The 22,101-nt window shown below is 39.1% G+C and overlaps 1 protein-coding gene across 3 annotated transcripts in view; it reads left to right on the forward strand.

Moving 5' to 3' along the window:
- LOC132672693 (uncharacterized) overlaps positions 1-22,101 on the forward strand; it is a 217,134-nt gene that overhangs the window by 41,879 nt on the left and 153,154 nt on the right. For 2 of the 3 annotated variants that reach the window (XM_078451777.2, XM_078451778.2), the window contains exons 3-5: positions 2,747-2,826; positions 3,723-3,841; positions 9,078-9,991. In XM_078451777.2, the coding sequence (XP_078307903.1) occupies positions 9,834-9,991 (158 nt within the window). In that variant the 5' untranslated portion in view covers positions 2,747-2,826; positions 3,723-3,841; positions 9,078-9,833. Of the gene's footprint in view, positions 1-2,746; positions 2,827-3,722; positions 3,842-9,029; positions 9,992-22,101 lie in introns of those variants that run through there. The other variant, XM_081796420.1, reaches the window with a different exon arrangement.

The following is a 22,101-nucleotide window of genomic DNA, read 5'->3' on the forward strand; positions in this document are numbered from 1 at the left end:
AGGAATTCAATAAATGTTAATTATCATTATCATTTGCTATTTTATGAACTTCTCATTCTCCGTGTATCTGCAAGACTAGACACAGTGGTGGTCTTGAATCCAGCTCTTTAGGTCCATCTTTCTTCATACAGAAATTTTTAAATTTCTTATGCAAATATAAAACTGGAGACCATTAGAAGGCTATTTGAAGTATCAGGAAATGCAGCCTGTCGAACTTCTATTATCTGTTTCAGAGGAGCCAGTTCTTCAGCTGGAGTAGTTCCTGCTCCACTCTCTTTCAAGTGCATACCTACAGCACTTGATGTTCACCTCTTTCTATTAGCTGGTAATAGTTGAAGCCAATTAAAATGCAATTAATAAGTGATAACTCTTGTGTAGAATGATGCTGGCTTGTGGCAGAGGCGTTTGGAGACGAGCTGCCCGGCAGGCCTGTCAGGTTGGTGGAATAAGCTGGAAGCCCATTTAAATGCTCTTTGAAAAATAACTGAAATGCTTTCCTCTGAGTGTCACCAATAAAGCACAAAACACATCCCCAAGAGCAACTTGATGTGGTGCTGTTTACAGCAAATTGCCCTGATCAAGAACAAATGCATCATTTATGTTGTGTGTGTGTGTGTGTGTGTGTGTGTGTGTGCGCGCGTTAAGTAATGTACGCCAGCCACTGTAACAGGAAATTTGGATAATGTAATTTGGAAAGAAGAGCACAGATGAGAAGATTAGAACCTTATCTGCAACACTACAGAGGATCAGAACCTAACATTTGAGGTCAGTCAGAGTTTCTTTCAAATCACTTTTCATTCGGTACTTAAGCCATACCTCACTGTGGCTTCACAGTTCGGTGTGGACTGGCATGTTGGATGGTGGATGGGTAGAACTGAGGGACATCGGAATGAGGGATGAGACACCACAGGAGGAAACATGGTGGGGGAGAGGAGCGGGAGAAAGGGATGGCACTCTGAAAGGGGGATAGCCACATGGTTAGCTCCCCCGGGTTTTTCAGGAGAGTTCTGGTTTATACCTGTGTTCAAGCATCTTATCTATTTAGCACCCTCTTCATTCCCAGCGTCCCAGTTTATGCAATAAATTATATACCGACTAGAGTTTCAACTGCAATGCTCGATTTCACTCTAATAAGCCAGAAAAAAGTTACGTAGAACAAAATCTGTCACTGGCTGCTGAAATTCCAATTTGTCTAATAGGGATTTAGAAGGAAAGGCAAGAGACTGCATGCCGAAAGGCGTAAGCACATTCACTTGGTTACTTAGGTGATAAAGGTGACACATCTGGGGCTAGCAAGATAATCAAATGTATTAGTACCTAATGCAAATTTGGTCCTCTGGAGGACTGACAATCCCTTCGCCTGGGACCTGCTACTGCTCACTTTGTGACGGAAATGTTGCCTCACTTTTCAAGGTAGTTGAAGTAAGAGAACACAGACAAGTGTCATGGCTGCTTAAGAGATGAAGATTTTATTCAAGGAGGTGGGCTCCAGGGAGATATGGTCAAAGGGCTGATTCTAGGCCAAAGACTAGAATTTGTTGCCCTGGAAATAGTACCTCCCTCCTCAGAAAGCAGAGCCCACTTGTACAATCATCTCCTTGGGTCCTTGCATGACCACCTAGGAGGGGCCAGTTGCCACCTGGAAGAGCAGAGTATAGCTGTGTCTCACTCCGTCAGCTCACATGCTAACAATGGAGTGAATCAAGAGTGTTAACATGGCTCCTGTCCAAGAAGGTTATTACTTTATCTCATTTTTTTGAAGCCAAGTGTTATAGCTTTTATCCAGCATTGTAGTGGAGGCTCTAGCCATTGAAGGTAAGAAAAAGAAATAAAAGTTACCACAATTGGACAGAAATAAACAAAACTAATTATTAAGAGATGACATGAAAATTGTCCAAGTGAAGGACCTAATTTATGTACATGTACACACACACACACACACACACACACACACTCACACACATCATGAGAATTTAACAAGATTGCTAGATATAAGACCAGTTGTGTAGCCACACAATAGCAACCAAAAGTTATAAAGTGTTGTTAAATTTAATTAAAATACAGTTTAAAATAACAAAAACTATGCTACCAAGAAAGAGATGTCACAAAAGATGTCTGCCTTTTATGTGGAAAAGCACACAATTTTACTGAAAGACATGAAAGAAGAGCTAAATAAATGGAGACATGTTTCTAGACAAGGTGATCAGGTTTTCCATAATTGATCTGTTAACATAGCAATTGAATTCTTGATGAAACTTGATAGATAGCATCTAAGTGCATATTGAAAGAGGAAAGGATGAACAAACAGCCAACAACAGCTTGAAAAAAGAAAAATGTAGGGGAACTTGACCCACCAGTTATAAGGATTTGTTATCATGCTTTCCGTTAGTTCAGTGGATGGCTACACAAAGGGATCACCTAAACAGAATGAAGAGCCAGGAACAGAGCCGCCTGGATGCAAACCTAACTTTACAGGGCCCACATTGCAGACCAAGGGGGGACAATTAACTATCCCGTGGAAACAAATAACATTGGATCTCTGCTGCATATTCTAAACAAATCTAGTTCAGGTGAATTGAAAGTTGAAAAGTGAAAGGAATTTTAAAGCTTCTAAAAGAGAATATAGGATAAAATCTTTTACCTCAGGTAGGGAAGTATGTTTAAACAATTCACACAAAATACAAGCTATGAAAGAAAAGGCAGTAAATTTGATTATGTGAACATAACATTTTTTTGTTTATTATAGGCAGAGAAAAAGAAAACCTCAAAGAAAATTGGCAAAGGAGATGAAAAAGACCTTCTATAGCACAAACATCCCTGATGCTGGTAAATATATGAAAATATTTAGCCTAATTAGTAACCAGAGAAATCCAATCAAAACTACAACGAATTTGTGTCTTACACCCATTATACTGACAAAGTTGGACCACATTAGTCTTGATGAGAATGTGAGAGTGTAAATCAGTACAACCACTTTGGAACATTCTTTGCCATTATTTTTTAAACTTGAACAAAACATATCCTATTAACTAACAATTTCATTCTTTTTTTTTTAATTTTAATTTTTAATTTTTTAAAATTTACATCCAAATTAGTTAGCATATAGTGCAACAATGATTTCAGGAGCATACTCCTTAGAGCCCCTTACCCATTTAGCCCATCCCCAGTCCCCAAACCCCTCCAGCAACCCTCAGTTTGTTCTCTATATTTATGAGTCTCTACCGTTTTTCCCCTTCCCTGTTTTTATATTATTTTTGTTTCCCTTCCCTTATGTTCATCTGTTTTGTCTCTTAAAGTCCTCATATGAGTGAAGTCATATGACTTTTGTCTTTCTCTGACTGACTAATTTCACTTAGCATAATACCCTCCAGTTCCATCCATGTAGTGGCAAATGGCAAGATTTCATTCTTTTTGATTGCCAAGTAATACTCCATTGTATGTATGTGTGTATATATATATATATATATATATATATATATATATATATATACCGCATCTTCTTTCTCCATTCATCCATCAGTGGACATTTGGGCTCTTTCCATATTTTGACTATTGTTGATAGTGCTGCTATGTACATGGGGGTGCATGTGTCCCTTTGAAACAGCACACCTGTATCCCATGGATAAGTGCCTAGTAGTGCAATTGCTGGGTTGTAAGGTAGTTCTATTTTTAGTTTTTTTATTTTTTCTATTTTTAGTTCTATTTTTATTTTTGTTTTCCAGGGTGGCTGCACCAGCTTGCATTCCCACCAACAACGCAAAAGAGATCTTCTTTCTCCTCATCCTCACCAACACTTGTTGTTGCCTGAGTTGTTCATGTTAGCCATTCTGACAGCTGTGAGGTGGTATCTCATTGTGGTTTTAATTTGTATTTCCCTGATGATGAGTGATGTTGAGCATTTTTTCATGTGTCTGTCGGCCATCTGGATGTCTTCTTTGGAAAAGTGCCTATTCATGTCTTTTGCCCATTTCTTCACTGGATTATTTGTTTTTTGGGTGTTGAGTTTGATAAGTTCTTTCTAGATTTTGGATACTACCCCTTTATCTGATATGTCATTTGCAAATATCATCTCCCATTCTGCCAGTTGCTTTTAGTTTTGCTGATTGTTTCCTTCGCTGTGCAGAAGCTTTTATTTTGATGAGGTCTCAGTAGTTCATTCTTGCTTTGGTTTCCCTTGCCTCCAGAGATGTGTTGAGTAAGAAGTTGCTGCGGGCAAGATCAAAGAGGTTTTTGCCTGCTTTCTCCTCGAGGAATTTGATGGCTTCCTGTCTTACATTGAAGTCTTTCATCCATTTTGAGTTTATTTTTGTGTATGGTGTAAGAAAGTGGTCCAGGTTCATTCTTCTGCATGTCACTGTCCAGTTTTCCCAGCACCACTTGCTGAAGAGACTGTCTTTATTCCATTGGATATTCCTTCCTGCTTTGTCAAAGATTAGTTGGCCATACATTTGTGGATCCATTTATGAGTTCTCTATTCTGTTCCATTGATCTGAGTGTCTGTTCTTGTGCCAGTCATACTATTTTGATGATTACAGCTTTGTAGTATAGCTTGAAGTCTGGGATTGTGATGCCTCCTGCTTTGGTTTTCTTTTTCAAGATTGCTTTGGCTCTTCGAGGTCTTTTCTGGTTGCATACAAATTTTAGGATTATTTGTTGCAGCTCTGTGAAGAATGCTGGTGTTACTTTGATAGGGATTGCATTGAATATGTAGATTGCTTTGGGTAGTATCGACATTTTAACAATATTTGTTCTTCCTATCCAGGAGCATGGAATCTTTTTCCATTTTTTTTTGTGTCTTCTTCAATTTCTTTCATAAGCTTTCTATAGTTTTCAGTGTATAGATTTTTCACCTCTTTGGTTAGATTTATTCCTAGGTATTTTATGGGTTTTTGTGCAGCTGTAAATGGGATCGGTTCCTTGATTTCTCTTTCTGTCACTTCATTGTTGGTGTATAGGAATGCAACCGATTTCTGTGCATTGATTTTATATCCTGCAACTTTGCTGAATTCATGGATTAATTCTAGCAGTTTTTTGGTGGAATATTTGGGGTTTTCCATATAGGGTATCATGTCATTTGTGAAGAGTGAAAGTTTGACCTCCTCCTGGCCGAATTGGATGCCTTTTATTTCTTTGTGTTGTCTGATTGCGGAGGCTAAGACTCCCAATACTATGCTGAATAACAGTGGTGAGAGTGGACATCCCTGTCTTGTTCCTAACCTGAGGGGGAAAGCTCTAAGTTTTTCCCCATTGAGGATGATATTAGCATTGGGTTGTTCATATATGGCTTTTATGATCTCAAGGTATGCTCCTTCTATCCCTACTTTCTTGAGGGTTTTTATCAAGAAAGGATGCTGTATTTTGTCAAACACTTTCTCTGCATCTATTGAGAGGGTCATATGGTTCTTGTCCTTGCTTTTATTGATGTGATGAATCACGTTAATTGTTTTGCGGACATTGAACCAGCCCTGCATCCCAGGTATAAATCCCACTTGGTCGTGGTGAATAATTTTTTTAATGTATTATTGGGTCTGTTTGGCTAATATCCTGTTGAGGATTTTTGCATCCATGCTCATTAGGAAAATTGGTCTATAGTTCTCCTTTTTAGTGAGGTCTCTGTCTGGTTTTGCAATCAAGATAATGCTGGCTTCATAGAAAGAGTTTGGAAGTTTTCCTTCCATTTCTATTTTTTGGAACAGCTTCAAGAGAATAGGTGTTAACCCTTCCTTAAATGTTTGGCAGAATTCCCCTGGAAAGCCATCTGGCCCAGGACTCTTGTTTTTTGGCAGATTTTTGATTACTAATTCGATTTCCTTACTGGCTATGGGTCTGTTCAAATTTTCTATTTCTTCCTGTTTCAGTTTTGGTAGTGTATATGTTTCTAGGAATTTGTCCATTTCTTCCAGATTGCCCATTTTATTGTCATACAGTTGCTCATAATATTTTCTTATTATTGTTTTTATTTTTGCTGTGTTGGTTGTGATCTCTCCTCTTTCATTCTTGATTTTATTTATTTGGGTCCTTTCCTTTTTCTTTTTGATGAAACTGGCAGTGGTTTATCAATTTTGTTAAATCTTTCAAAGAACCAGCTTCTGGTTTCATTGATCTGTTCTACCATTTTTTTAGTTTCAATAGCATTAATTTCTGCTCTAATCTTTATTATTTCCTGTCTTCTGCTGGTTTTGGGTTTTATTTGTTGTTCTTTTTCCAGCTCCTTAAGGCATAAGGTTAGGTTGTATATCTGAGATCTTTCTTTCTTCTTTAGGAAGGCCTGGATTGCTATATATTTGACTCTTATGACCGCCTCTGCTGTGTCCCAGAGGTTATGGGTTGTGGTGTTATCATTTTCATTAATTTGCATATACTTTTTAATTTCCTCTTTAACTGCTTGGTTAGCCCATTCATTCTTTAGTAGGATGTTCTTCAGTCTCCAAGTATTTGTTACCTTTCCAAATTTTTTCTTGTGGTTGATTTCGACTTTCGTAGTGTTGTGGTCTGAAAATATGCATGGTATGATCTCGATCTTTTCGTACTTACTTAGCACTGATTTGTGTCCCAGTATATGGTCTATTCTGGAGAAAGTTCCATGTGCACTGGAGAAGAATGTATAATTTGCTGCTTTAGAATGAAATGTTCTGAATATATCTGTTAAGTCCATCTGGTCCAGTGTGTCATTCAAAGCCATTGTTTCCTCACTGATTTTTTGATTAGATGATCTGTCCATTGCTGTGAGTGGGGTGTTGAAGTCTCTAATATTATGGTATTACTATCTATGAGTTTCTTTATGTTTGTGATTAATTGATTTATATATTTGGGTGCTCGCACATTTGGCGCATAAATGTTTACAATTGTTAGGTCTTCTTGGTGGATAGACCCCTTGATTATGATATAATGCCCTTCTGCATCTCTTGATACAGTTTTTATTTTAAAGTCTAGATTGTCTTATATAAATATGGCTACTCCGGCTTTCTTTTGTTGACCATTAGCATGATAGATGGTTCTCCTTCGCCTTATTTTCAATCTGAAGGTGTCTTTAGGTCTAAAGTGGGTCTCTTGTAAACAGCATATAGATGGGTCTTGTTTTCTTATGCATTCTGTTACCCTATGTCTTTTAATTGGTGCATTGAATCCATTGACGTTTAGAGTGAGTACTGAAAGACATGAATTTATTGCCACTATGTTGCTTGTAGAGTTGGAGTTTCTGGTGGTGTTCTCTGGTCCTTTCTAATCTTTGTTGCTTTTGGCATTTATTTATTTATATATATATTTTTTTCATCTTTTCTCCCCTCAGAGAGTCCCCCTTAAAATTTCTTGCAGGGCTGGTTAAGTGGCCACAAACTCCTTTAATTTTTGTTTGTCTGGGAAACTTTTTATCTCTACTTCTATTTTGAATGACAGCCTTGCTGGATAAAGAATTCTTGGCTGCATATTTTGCTGATTCAGCACACTGAATATATCCTGCCCCTCCTTTCTGGTCTGCCAAGTTTCTGTGGATAGGTCTGCTGCAAACCTGATCTGTCTTCCCTTGTAGGTTAGGGACTTTTTTCCCTTTTCGCCTTTCATGATTCTCTCCTTGCCTGAGTATTTTGTGAATTTGACTATGATAAGCCTTGTTGATGGACGGGTTTTTGTTGAATCTAATGGGGGTCTTCTGTGCTTCCTGGATTTTGATGTCTGTGTCTTTCCCCAGGTTAGGAAAGTTTTCTGCTATGATTTGCTCACATAACCCTTCTACCCCTGTTTCTCTCTCTTCCTCTTCTGGGACCCCTATGATTCTGATGTTCTTCCTTTTTAATGAGTCACTGATTTCTCTAATTCTCAAATCGTGCTCTTTTGCCTTAATCTCCCTCTTTTTTTCTGCTTCATGATTCTCTATAAGTTTGTTCTCTCTATCGCTGATTCTCTGTTCTGCCTCATCCATCCTCGCCACTGCTGCATCCATCCGTGATTGCAGCTCAGTTATAGCATTCTAGATTTCATTCTGGCTATTTTTTGCTTCTTTTATCTCTGCAGAAAGGGATTCTAATCTATTTTCGACACCAGCTAGTATTCTTATTATCGTGATTCTAAATTCTGGTTCAGACATCTTGCTTGTATCTGTGTTGGTTAAATCCCTGGCTGTCGTTTCTTCGTGCTCTTTCTTTTGGGGTGAATTCCTTCATTTTGTTATTTTGACAGGAGAAAAGGAATTAATGAGGTAGAAAAATTGAAATTAAAAAAATTAAAATTAAAAAAATATTAAATTTAAAAAATATATTAAAATTAAAAATTAAACACACACACACACACACACAAATCGGATAAATGATGCTAGATCCTAGGTGTATTTTGGTCTGGGTGTTGAAAGTGGTTTGACAGATTAGAGAAAAAAAAGGGGGGGGAAAGAAGGAAAAAAAAGGAAATCATTTGAGAATTTGAAAAAATGAATACACTGAAGTAGACTAAAATGAGATGATGGGGGTAAAATAGAATTTGAAAAAATATACACAAAAGTAAAGAATATAGTAGAAAAAATTAAAGAAAAATATTTTTAATAAATGTTAAAAATAAATATGAATTTTTTTCTTTTTCTGTATTTAAGAAAGAAGAAAAGAAACGAAAAAGAGAACAAAAGAAAAAAAGAAATCGTTTGATAATTTGAAAAAGTGAATACTCTGTAGCAAACTAAAATAAAATGCTGGAAGTAAAATAGAATTTTAAAAAATTTACATAAAAGTAAAAAATAGGAATAAAAATTAAAGAAAAATATTTTTAATAGAGATTGAAAGTAATGAACTTTGAAAAAGTAATGAAAGTAATGAAGTAATGAAGATTGAAAAAAATGAAGTTTTTTTTCTTTCTGCATTCAAGAAAAAGAAAAAAAATGAAAAAGAGAAAAAAAGAAAAAGAAAGAAAAAAGAAATTGTTTTAAAATTTGAAAAGGTGAATACACTGAAGTAGACTAAAATAAAATGATGGAAGTAAAATAGAATTTGAAAAAATTTACACAGAAGTAAAAAATATAGTAATAAAAATTAAAGAAAAATATTTTTAATAAGAATTGAAAATAAAAATGAATTTTTTCTCTTTCTGTATTCAAGAAAAAGAAAATTGTAAAAGAGAAAAAGAAAAAAAAGGAAAAAAAAAGAAAGAAAATTGAATGGATGAACCTGCTAACAGATTGAAGTAGGACTGAAATTGCTTCGTTTTCCCCTAGAAGTCAGTCTATGTAGCGCTTTGTAGTCCATAAACTAAGCCGGCAGTGAGACTTGTGCGTTAGAAGAGCGAAGTTGGCCCAGTTGGGCGGGGCTCAGTGTAACAGCTCCGCTCTCCACTAGATGGCGCTACAAGCCTACTGGGGTGGATTGTTGCGGGGCTTGTAGGTGCGTATGCGCATGCGCGGGAGTGGTGAAACTAGCGCCCCCCCCCCCCGAAACCGAGTCTGTTCTCCCGGATCGTGCACCTGTCCTCTGTCTTCAGCTCTTGTCCACTCCCCACTTTTTCACTCTCCGTGACCAGGCCGCAGGCAGTACCTCTCTCCCGAGTTTTGTCTCAGATGCAGCTCTTTTCCCCGGCCCCTTACTTCCGAAGGACTGTGGCTTTGACCTGTTCCGCCCCTCTGCGGGAGGGTCTCACCGAGTAATGGCCGAATGAGCAATGGCCGAATGTCGGCTGCACCCAGGAACGCTTACTGGACCCTGCTGCAGCTGGTGCCCTGAGACTGTGGCCAGGTGCCAGCCCACCCCAGAAAAATTTCACGAGATAGTGTAGCAGCAGCTTTTCAGGGATTATGGAACATCGCAACACACATCTGGCACCAGTCTTCACCCTCAACAACCTTGCCCCAGCACCAGCGAATGTGGCTGCCTTCCAGGGTCTGCTGGGACCAGGTGGCTTCAACAGTGTCTACCGAATGTCCTTCCAGCAGCGGAACCGCTTTCCCTGTGTGGCCCGAGAACCTCCCAGATCCCACTCTGTTCCTGGGGATTCGCCCTTCCCACCAGAGCATCGCCAGGTATGGAGCTGCGGAGTTGCAGCCTTTGAGCTCCCCTTGTTTATAGTCTTATTGGAATTTAAACCCTCTCCTTTGTCCTTTCTCCCTTTTTAGTTTAGTCCCTGCGGCTGTTTCCAATTTTCCACTTTCTCTCCTGCTGCTTTTGGGGAGGGGTGCTTTTCCCATATTCTCAGCCCCCCTCCAGTCTCCCTCCTCCCTCCGCTCACAAAAGCACCTCCCTTCCTGCTCCTTCTCAGTCCCCAAGTTCACCTCTCCGCACCGTGTACCTGCTGAATTCTGTGGTTCAGGTTGTGCAGATTGTTGTGTTAATCCTCCAGTCAGTTTTCTAGGTGTGTAGGATGGTTTAGTGTTGGTCTGGCTGTATTTCATGGACACGAGACACACAAAAAACTTCCACGCTGTTCTGCCATCTTGGCTCCTCCCTCCTGACAATTTCATTCTTTGATGTATAGGTATGTGGATAAATTCTTGCTCATGTGCATAATGTATAAAAATATTCAGGGCACCTGGGTGGCTCTGTCAGTTAAGCGTTTGATTGTTGATTTCAGCTCAGGTTATGATATCATGGTTCGTGAGTTTGAAGCCTGTGTCAGGCTCTGCACTGACAGTGAGGAGACTGTTTGGGATTCTCTCTCCCTCTCTCTCAAAATAAATTAAAAATCAATAAAAAATAAAAAAAATATTCATCCTGGTTTACACAAATGTCTATTCAAATGTCCGCTGACAGGAGAATGGATCAATAATTTGTGGACTATAGAGAGGTGAAGATGTTTGAATGCAGCTTCATGCTTCAACATGGATGAGAACCACAAACATAATGTGCAATAAAGAAAATAAGTCACAAAAGGACACACAGAGTGTGATTCTACTTAATAAAGTTCAAATGCACAAAAACGAGTAGCATATATTTCTGGGTTACGTGCATATGTAAAAAAGTATTTTAAAAAGCCATAATTTTTGGTGGGGATGGAGGAAAGAAGAAAAACTTGTGGGTAAAGATATCAGGGGCTGTGTCAGAATTAGTAATTTGCTATTTCTTAGGCTGGCTTGGACATATGGATGCTCACTTAATCATTCTTTATACCTTAGCCATTCACTAGGTATACTTTTTGAATGTATGAAATATTTCATGAAAAATACATTTTTAAAAAGCTTCTAGCTGGCCACAGACTCCCATCAACTGATGCAGGCAGTCCAATTATTTCCTTATTTACAGCTGGATTTTATACTTTTAACTTTGGCTCATCCCTGAACAAATTTACCGAACATGGTCTAGTGATCAGATTAGCAGCCCTCTATAATGTTTTAGCTAATCCCAACCTCAGCATATGCATAATACAATTTTAATGACCCAGAACAACATATTTAGTCATCTAGTATAGGCAGTTTCCCCATTAGCAATTGCATCGGAAATCCCCCAGTATGTAATTTCTATTAGTGACTTTATTATGAAGTTCCATCGCTGCCTGCTGGGGGCTATACCAGGAACCAGATTTGATGATCCCAACAAATGTTACTTCCTCCATGAAGCCTCTCTCAACGCCTGAAGGCAGACTTTGTTGTTCTCTTCATCTCAGTAGCATTTCCTTGTTTGCAAAATGGAGAATACTGACTTACACCTTATAGGTTGCCGTGAGGAATAAACGAGATAATGCATTTAGGCTCGTGGTAAGCACTCAGCAAATATTAGCCATTCTTGTGTTTGTGTTTGTATTTGTATTCTTGTTATTATTCTTATGCCCTTATTGGAATACATGGCGTCAGATGACTTGCATTAGCTAATCATGTGTAGCTCTATCTCCCTCTGCATCTGCAAGCCCATTGAGGGTGTGATGTGTGTCTTCGCCTCTATGTGCTTCTGGTGCCTAGTATTGTTCTCAGCATGTAGTAGGCACTTGATACATACTTCTTGAATTTTGTCAAAATATAACTGTTTTAACGATTTCAAATTCTTTTAAAATTTAGGATTTCCAGATCTATTCCAGAATCCAGGCCCTTGAAACCCCCTGAAATTTGTGTCTCAACTCTGTGCCTAGGGGATGCCAGTCGTATTTGGGCTTGGCCCTTGCTGGCTATAATCAAAGGTTTGGTGAGATGATGGCAGGGCTCCCATAAACCCTTCCTGAGGAAAATGAGAAAGATTCACCCTTGGCTGGGCAGTTCGCTATTCTGGTAAGAAAAAATTTTTAAAACGTCATTTGTTACCGCCTGGCTTGGTTGGAAAACGTAGGACCCAAACATGAACAAAACCTTCTTTTCCTAAGTCAAATTGTTTTCTTGAAAAGATATATTTTGGAAAGAAGGAAAAGAACGCAGCATTATTGATCACAAGGCTATAATAATGTTTTCGTACAGAATGTAATTTGCTGCTGAATATAATCCAATGAACATTTAGAGCTAGGGCTTGGGTCACTGATGCTAGACTCTGCTACTCTATGTGGATCTGAGGAATAAGTGATAGCTGATATGATGTATGGCAAGGAGAGGGCCAGAGAATATAGACATTGAAGACATTCAGTTAGTCTGTTCCTCCAAAGATCTTACATGCTAATCTTGATCTGTGACTAATTCTAGTTGTATAGTCACATGCTAAATATATCCAAGAATTTCCCCATTAGAAAGAAATAGTGTGATGTGATATGTAATATAGATAAGTATGAAATTTTATTGGGAATTTTATTAGTTTAATTAATAAGCATATAAAATGTATTTGGTTAGAGGATTTATAAAGATATAATTATGTGGTTATATATGCTTAAAATAATTTGTGTTATATTAATAGAAATAGAATATAATAAATCAATGAATTTGAGGTAAGAGATTTTTAGATAGTGAGCTATTTTAAGGTCCTATCAAGATGGAGAGTTGGACGCCAGGAGGATCTCTGTTTTTGTGATCATAGCAATGGCAAGAGCCAAGGACAGCAATCAGTTTCACTAAGTAGGGCAGAAATCTTGGATAAAAATGGACTCTATAAGCATCACTCTTGTTGGTTCAGGTACTGAGTCCCTCTTCATCTCGAGATACGAGGGTGAGCAAAACTCCATGCAAAGGCAGTAAGCAGTCATCAAGGCAGGGCAGAACATGGTCTTATCAGTTGACCCCTGGAGTAGGACTTGGACTGAAGGAACGGTGGGAGGAATGGTAATGTGTGAGATCAAATGGGGAAGGGTTTTCATGGTTAAAAAAGAGGTACCACTCTTTCCCCTTCAAGAGCCTAGGATGCATTGCTCTTAGTATTCATTTTGTCCACCAGAGTAGCCACGACACAAGTCACTAAACTGAAGTTTATAAACTCACGTTGCCTCCTTGGTACTGTCACATTAGTGACAGGGAAGGAAACCCTAGAAGTAGCATGTACAGGAGCCCACATAGTAGAAAGAGTAGGACTTTGGAGTCAGGCAATGCTTTCTTTAAGTCCAACCTCTGCCACTCACAGGATCTCAGATCTTGTGTAAGTTACTTAATATTTCTGAGCCTGTTTCTTAGTTTTTATAAAATGCAGTGGAAACAGGGTCTTCTTAAGCACACTTCTATTGATTTTTGTTTTGTATTTTAATTAAGAACTAGAGATTACATCTATCAAATGCCTGGTACATTGGAGGTGCTTCAAATTCTCCTTGACTAATAAACGGTTATTGAATGTAACTCTGGTCAGGCCCTGGGCTAGAATGTGGGAAAGAAAGATGAATGAGATGCTATTGTATTTATTTATTTCCTTCAAGAAACTTGCTATCTGGTTGAGAAGACAGGTGAACCGGTGTGGTAACCATTTCACAAGAAGGAGCAGAAGAAACCAGAAGGCTGCTTTCTAGTATCTAGCTGTTCCTCTATTTTCTTACAAAAAAGAACCTCAAATTTTTGTTGGGGACATTGCCCTTCTGCTAACCTTTATGATTAAGTTACAGCCAATAGCAGATAGTAAGTTCTGTGTGCAATGTCTGAGATGTTTCCTGAAGGTGAAGGGATATTCCTTTATTGCCTCCTTTTCTTTTTCTGCTGTCTGGAATGTGGGAGCTGGAGCTGGAGTGGCCAACTTCGACCTGAGGTGTAAGTCATGTGAGGAGAGAATAGTGTGGCAGCAAAGCAGATTTACCATTGAATCTAGATCTTTGGTAATAGATCTTTGGTAACTTCAGCTTTGAGTGTCTTACCTTCCAATGTAATTTATATGAGAGAGGAATAAACATATGTTTTGTTTAAGCCTCTGTTCTTTTGAGTTTTCTATAACTTGCAGCCTAACTTAATTGACTTAATGCAATAGGATACAGTGAGGAATACTAAGGAGAGACTGGAGACTTTTGAGTGTGGGGGCGGGACCAGGAAAGGCTTCTCAGAGTAGGTGATGGTTAACAGGTTGGAGAGGATGGTCAGGGGCTCTGTCACCTGATATGGTATTCAGACATTAGGAGTTTGGTTCTGTGTCTATTTGTATATATTGTTGGCATTACCTAGGCAACTTTATTAGAAAGAGGGTTTGAGAGTTCTTGTATAAATTGACCTACCATTTCCCAAATAAGAGAATGCTGGAGATTTTCACTGAGAGGCTGAAACATTTTAAATTTACACTGGTATTTTTAAATTTACACTGTGTGTGTGTGTGTGTGTGTGTGTGTGTTCATGTGTGTGTGTTCATGTGTGTGCATATGTTATGATGCTTTGGAAATGCTAATAGCTGCTTTCTCCTAATATTTCCTTTTATTCCTTGACCCTTCTCCCGTGTTTTGACCAACTCAATTAGTTTGTGTTCACTGGCTCAAAAGAAGAAAGTGGCCATGCAGAGCAGAGCAAAGGGAATTGTTTTGCTGGCTTTTCAACTTCAAAAGTATAGGCTCTGAGAAGATTCTCAGACTGTCCAATGAAGACTGGAAAAAAATTCTGTCACTGGAGATAGGATCTGGTCAGACAAGAAGAACTGATGGGTTTGTAACAAGTCCTGTGCACCCTGGTTTCTGAGCCCAGCCCTGGGCCAAGGGAGTGAGGCCACTGGAAATGGCAGATGGCTTTGTGGGATCTGAAAACAGAGGGTCTGTTAGCCCTCTCCTAGGTAGAATCCTGGGTTGGTGATAAGGCTCCAGAAGAGAAGAGACTGTATTATGTCTAGGCAGAATGAACCTTAGATATTCAGAATTCCCTTGAATTCCAGTATGATATGGAAGCTGCAAAGTGATACCAATGTATCCAGAAGTGTCCAGAAGTAGCAGCAAGAGTGCCTCTAGATCCATAGAAGTCTGGGGGAGTCAGAGGAATGACTCAGAGGTGACTGGAGGGCATAATTCTGTGGATCTTAACATGGAACAATGACTGTGAGAATGTGGTGCCCACCCTCAAACACCTTGATACTGTGTAATGCCCTAGACAATAGACGCAATGGGTGATCCCACCATAGAAGAATGGAGCTGAATCCCACACTGCCAATCTTGTGAAGGGCAGCTCAGTTCAGTTATAGAAAAATAAAGAAAATGATTGTTCTTGTAGACCTGAGTATGAGGAAGGATAGGGATTAGATAGAACCTGCTGCATATTCATTCCCTCAACAATAATTTATTGCATACGTATGAAGGAATTGGCACTATACTAGGCATTTGGGATACTGCAGCAAACAAAACAAATGAAATTCCTGCCCTGGTGTAGCTTACTTACTTGTTAGGGAGACAGACAATATATAGAAAGCATATAAATGTTATATTATTCACTGAGGTAGTCATAAGGATGAGGTAGAAAAGTAAAGCTGAGTCAGGAATAATTTATCTATACTAGAAGGTGAATATTCATACATTAATGACAAGTCTGGATAGAATTCCTTCCTCTTATTGCCAGTCTTGTGTGTCATATTGATCCTGTGTAACTGATGAGAATGCACAATCATTGATCACTCTCAAGGTGGGGGATGCCAGAAATGATGATGAAGTAGGTAAATTGTCTATGATACCTTTTAAAGATCAAGGCCAAAGCTGAAGTTGAGTGCCAGATTTTGGCTAAGCCCCAGGGCTGAAACTGAACTTCAATGCAAGCCTCATGTATCATCTGTTTTAACCCTTCATTCACCCCACTGGGTAGACATTTGTATTCAGTTTTCTAGATGACAGCACTGACTCTCAGAAAGGTTAGTCAATTTGGCCAAGATTCCACCAGGATTCAGGCCCAGGACTGGAAATTCATGGCCCTCACTACACTAAACTGGGAAGAACATTCCAGCAGGATCCATAGGCTGCACTGCTGGACTCTCTCTAGCTTTGCAGGCAGTTTGGGGGTTTCAAACAGAAGAAGCGGTTTTGGAAGGGGGTAAATAGGCCTGAGAAATCCTCTGCCATCCTCTGTCTACCCTCTCTTGGCTTAGGGAAGTCTCAGAAAGTCATAGCACAGCCATTCAGGATGGAGGGTAGAGTGGGTTAGGAGGGGCAGGAATGTTTTGCAGTGAGACCCGGAAGCATAGATTATTCTGCAGCAAACCTCTGTGGATTGCATTCAGCTATAATCAATCTGCAGACCATGGCAGAGACATATGTTACAGTATTAAACCGGAGGATTAGAAGGTTTGAAGGGACCTTGGGGATCATCCAGTCCAATCACTACCCTAATCTATGAATTTCCTCAGTAGGATCTCTGACTTGGAGACACCTCACCTTTTTGTTCTCCCATCTCTTATTAGAGAGCTTCTAACCTAGACTGAGCAAATGCCTGTGCTCAAAAAGGTCTTTCTGTTCTAGAGGTGAGTAAAGGGTAATGACCAGCTACAAGGGACAAGTAGCCCTGGGTGGTTTGAAAGAGACATCTAGGGACAAAACTCAAGGGTCTCTGTCCAAATTCCAATGTATCCACTGATAATGACAGAAGAAGAAAATTGGAGCTGATTTTATCATAGTGGGGGCTATAGACCTCAATTTCATGGCCCTCCTCAATATAGATATCAACACTTTGACAAAGTTATTGGCCAATTGACTCACAGAATAAGCATTAATAAAAGAATTCAACCCGAACAATGTGCTGTTTTATGGCCAGTACATGTAGGCTCACCTGTATGAATTTACTGTGCTTATTTAATATCCTCTTTAAGATGAAAAATGATGCCAGCTCAGTATTAATAGCATTTTTTGACACTGAGAAAGTATTCCTGTGGATTGAATGGCAGTTGCTTCTTCCTCAGACAGAGATTGGAAACTTTATCTCGAATGTCTTGCACAGGTGATGGCATCCCAGGCAAACAAATGTTTGCACCAGGGAGCTTGCTTATGGAACAGTGCATTACCGCAGGCACCTTGACTTTGCAGGCTCACTGGTCAAGGTTGTGCTCTTTCAGAGAGTCTTTGTCCATTGCCAACAAGCCAGTATAAAAGGAACTTCTAACTCACTCATATATCAATTTACATGTTAGCTCTTGAGATATTCTCTATCAGATGGCATATTTTGCTTTTTCATTATTCTATAGCTTACAACTTCTTTGAGTCATAGAATCCTATCATCATGAATAATGCAAGATTTATAGAGACACCCTGGGTATGAACTTATTCAAAGTTTCCTTCGAGGGGCACCTGGGTGGCTCAGTCGGTTGAGCGTCCGGCTTCAGCTCAGGTCACGATCTCGCGCTCCGTGAGTTCGAGCCCCGCGTCAGGCTCTGGGCTGACGGCTCAGAGCCTGGAGCCTGTTTCGGATTCTGTGTCTCCCTCTCTCTCTGCCCCTCCCCCGTTCATGCTCTGTCTCTGTCTCAAAAATAAATAAATGTTAAAAAAAAAAATTTAAAAAAAAAAAAAAAAAAGTTTCCTTCGAGATCCTGAAAGTGAGGGGGGAAATGCTATGGAAATACTTCAGGGAACATGGGGAGCACAAGATAGTGATCTTTCCCAAGGCTCTGATTCTCTGCCTATAAACTCAGGGAGAGTCGGAAAGTAGCTTCTAGCCCTAGTATCTCAAAAGTCTATAATTTCTTTCCTGCTTTTAGGAACAGATTCTTAGAGAAGTCTTCCTATTCAGGCACATGACATTTTATTTCTCATTATTTTCTATGTAAGATAGTATAGGCTGGGTAAGGTGTTTGGCAGAAAATAACATTGGATTAAGACTCAGGAAGCAGATTGTAGCTTTGGCCAATGAAAGTTGTATGGCCTGAAATAAATCACTTAAGTAAATCACAAAATTTTGGTTTGTTCATTCATAAAATGAAAGCTCTGGATTCAACTCTATTTTTTGTTTTGTTTAGTCCTAAGAACTTAGGTCTTTCAGACCATTGGAATACATAACAAATCACAAAAACAAAAGAAAACATAAAATTGTTATTTTAACTTCTTTCTAAAAGGATTACATCCCTTTAAATAGAGAAAGAGTTAATGCATTGGGTTCTTATTTGGGGGAGGAAATACTAGGTAAATACTAGGGAGGAATACTAGGTAAACCAGTGTTTTTCACAGTGGTATTCATGAACTCTTGAGAAGCCATACCTGTATTTTGAGAGGCCTGCAAGTTCCTAAGTCACTGGTGTAGAGAGACACCAAACCAGGCAGTACCTAGAACTGGGAACCGGTGGGTGGTAGTTAGAGGTAGATGGTAAGAGGGCATATGGGTCAAGGTTTTGGCAGTAAACAGAAGGACATTTAAATTGAGTAATTTGAGGAGAGCTTACTAAAGAGAGTATTTCCAAAGGTGCATTGGGTGCAGAAAAGCATAAAGGGAAAAACAGTGCCCAGATACTGTTAACACTCCTAGGTTAGCAAGGGCGGAGATAGGAACAATCCCCAGAACAGAAACGGAGAAAAAGCTGTGACCTTCAACTGAGGCACACAGCCAGTGCACAGATGGGGTCTGAGAAAATACTTTAACTTCACCCTCCCTTCCACCTCAGTCTCCTGCAAGGTTCCACTACACTGAACTGGACCAGGGCAAAGGAAGCCACAGTTGTAGCCAGACAGGTCTGCCTCCAGGATGGCAAAGCAGGGAGATGGGTCTGTAGAAGCAAAATGAAGATATCCAATACAGATAGGTAGAGAAAAAGAAAAGTTTCAGACCTTTTAAAAGGATGACTCAGGGGTGCCTGGGTGGCTCAGTCGGTTAAGCGTCTGACTTCGGCTCAGGTCATGATTTCGTGGTCCGTGAGTTGGAGCCCCGCGTCAGGCTCTGTGCTGACAGCTCAGAGCCTGGAGCCCGTTTCAGATTCTGTCTCTCTCTCTCTCTCTGCCCCTCCCCTGTTCATGCTCTGTCTGTCTCTGTCTCAAAAATAAATAAACGTTAAAAAAATTTTTTTAAAAGGATGACTCAAATGTTCAGTACCATCTATACTGAAGGTTGGCTTTCCTTAATGTGTTTCTGTTTCATAAAGTCCTATAAATTAACATGGCTCTGAATTTCTTCTCTCCTTCCAGTACTTGATGCAACACATTGCACACGAGAACCTCAGCAAAGACATGTTAATTTGATTCGATGGATACTTATTAGTGAGTACTTTGGAGGCAAAATCTAGAGGAATGTGATAGTTTCTCAAAACTCATACATTCCCTTACAAATTGAGAAAAGGAAGAGAAATAAAAATTTCTAGATTTGAGGTTTCTGAGGAAATGAAATACAAAGAGGAGAGGGATGCCAAGATTTTGTTTTAACTATTAACCATTATTAATGAGGCCGTTCTGTTTTATAATGCCATTTCATGGTTGCTATCTTAGTCTGGTCTTTAAAACAACTTTTGAGTTTCTTTTGGTTCGGAGTTTGGGGGGACTTTTTTTGGTTTCGGTGTTGGTTTTTACCGCCATTTTATAGATGAGGCGGATGAGGCCCAAGGAGGTAGAGCAATTTGCCCAAGGTTACCTACTAGTGCTGATGCCACTGTTCATTCCACCACGCTGCTCATTACTTTAAAAAGACTCAATGTAAGATTCCCTGAGGGGGGATGTTAGCCTACTAATTTATTCATTCTCCTTTTTGTAAGTGGAAAATATGACAATTTTATTTGAAACCTAATGGACTATTTTTTTTTGAGGGGGGGAATTGAATTTAAATGATATCATCAATCACCTAGCCAGATGATGTATGGCTTCAGGAAACAAAATTAAAGGAGCTAAAGCAGTTAAGCATCTATTTTATTTCTGTTTTGCATTTTTAACAGAACCAGAATACAGTACATTCACCAACACCTGTTTGTTATTTGCAAAATACTATATTTAACTCGTTCTTTAATTGAGCCAGGATTTCATGTCAAATTCAGATTCTGCAGATGGATTGTTTAGAAATAAAATGTCACATTTCTTGTTCACACATCTAATTTCTTTTTGACCTCAGAGAATTCCTCAAATCTAATGAAACTGGTAGGTAGAGGAGCGAGGAGAATCCGGCTGCTATCAGGCAGTTTTCTTCCTCTATGTATTTTTATGATATCTATTTTGCAATTACCAAATGGTGGTCTCAGGGATACCCATCTGTCATGCCTAATTAGGACTATTAGGGATGATTTTATGATCTCATTTGTATAAAAATCAATGCATATAAAAATATTTATACACCTCCACCCCCCCCCCCCCACCCTACATTGGCTGTTCGTAATGATGACATATACATTGAAACAGGGAAGGGAGGGAGAAGACTATAACTTTCTACCTTTAGTATTTTTTTTTTTACAGTATGCATTTGTTTTATAACCTAGTAAATGTGATCAAATGCTTTAACAATTTAACAAATATATGAAAGATGAACCAACAATAGAAATTACCTTAAAATTTAGCAATGATTCAGACCCCAAATACTGGGATCTATGAATTACTACCTACCATCTACAGTGGACCACCAAAATGCTGTCATCGCAGTGTCCCAGACAACTAGGTCGTACATGAGAATACCAAGTCAGGCTGCTGCTGCTGCTGCTGCTGCCACAGGCTTTGGGTACTTTGCAAGTCACTAGCACTTTCCTGTAACCGGATCAGGTCAACATAGTTCTATTAAATTGTTCTTTTTAATCCAGTCATTTTGGCTCATCTACGTAGCAAATTATTCTGATGAAAGTTAGAATTTTCAATATCCTACAATATCCTACAGTTCTTTCTCTTTTCAGGCAAGTGGAATACGAGAGCAAGTTAGGAAGAGAGTTCGACAAAAAGCAGGTAGTTAATTCCTCACGTTTAGGAAAGATGCTGTTATGCATGACATCTAATTTCACCAGGGACATTTTTGAAGCTCCCTTCTGGTTTTCTCTTTGGAATGAAAACCAATCCAAGGTATGACCTTGCAACCAACACTACTTCTCTTTTAACAAAATTTCTTTTTTTACCTTTTTGGATATATGAAAAGAAATTGTTTTTACAACACAAACCACATTTTCAACTCCACTGATGTGTTGCATTTGAGCATCCGTGAAAATTTTAAGCCAGGAACGCTGAATGACAACATGTAACTCATATTTTGTGTGTGTGAAAAATTCCAATTCTCTAAGAAATGCTATTTTTCTCTAAGATGATTTACTGAGAATGGAAGTTCAGTAACTTCTCTTTGATAATGATATTTTTGTGTTATTGATGATTTTATGAATTATTGATATGCAGTCTGGCTGTCCAAAATGCAGACAAAAATGTGTTTTGGTTTGTCTATTTGAGTTAGGGTATGTGTGTGTGTGAGTGTCTGTGTGTGTGTGTGTGTGTGTGCAGTCATTAAAATTTGGGACTGACCAAGCAAGGATGATCCTCTTGCCTTCACCATTTTGGGTTTTCCTCAAGCTACTGAGACCTGCATTAGAGCCAAGAAGGCAAGAATTTACCTGAGGGTACAGAACTCAGAAATAGTTCTGTCATGGGCCTTGTCAAATTAGTGTCCTTGGGTTTCAATCATTTATTCAACAAGTATTTAAGAACCTGATATGTGTCAGGCAGAACTAGGCACTGGGGATACAGGCTGAGAACAAAATTAGGATTTCAGTGTTTTAGGTAATGTTTGCTCCCCAGGGAGCAGACTCTCAGCTGGAGATTTATTAGGTTGTATTCTTGGCTTCAACACGTCGGGGAGAGAGGCCAGGAAGAAGGATTGGACAGAAGGGAGAGTGAGCTACACTATAATCTCAGTAGATTATAATTATTTTGTGCTGTCTAGAGAAGAAGTAATTCTTCTTCTCTAGAACTTGTTCCTGAGATTCCTATCTTTCT

The sequence above is a fragment of the Panthera onca genome, chromosome C1, assembly GCF_046562875.1.
Source record: "Panthera onca isolate mPanOnc1 chromosome C1, mPanOnc1 haplotype 2, whole genome shotgun sequence".
NCBI lineage: Eukaryota > Metazoa > Chordata > Mammalia > Carnivora > Felidae > Panthera > Panthera onca.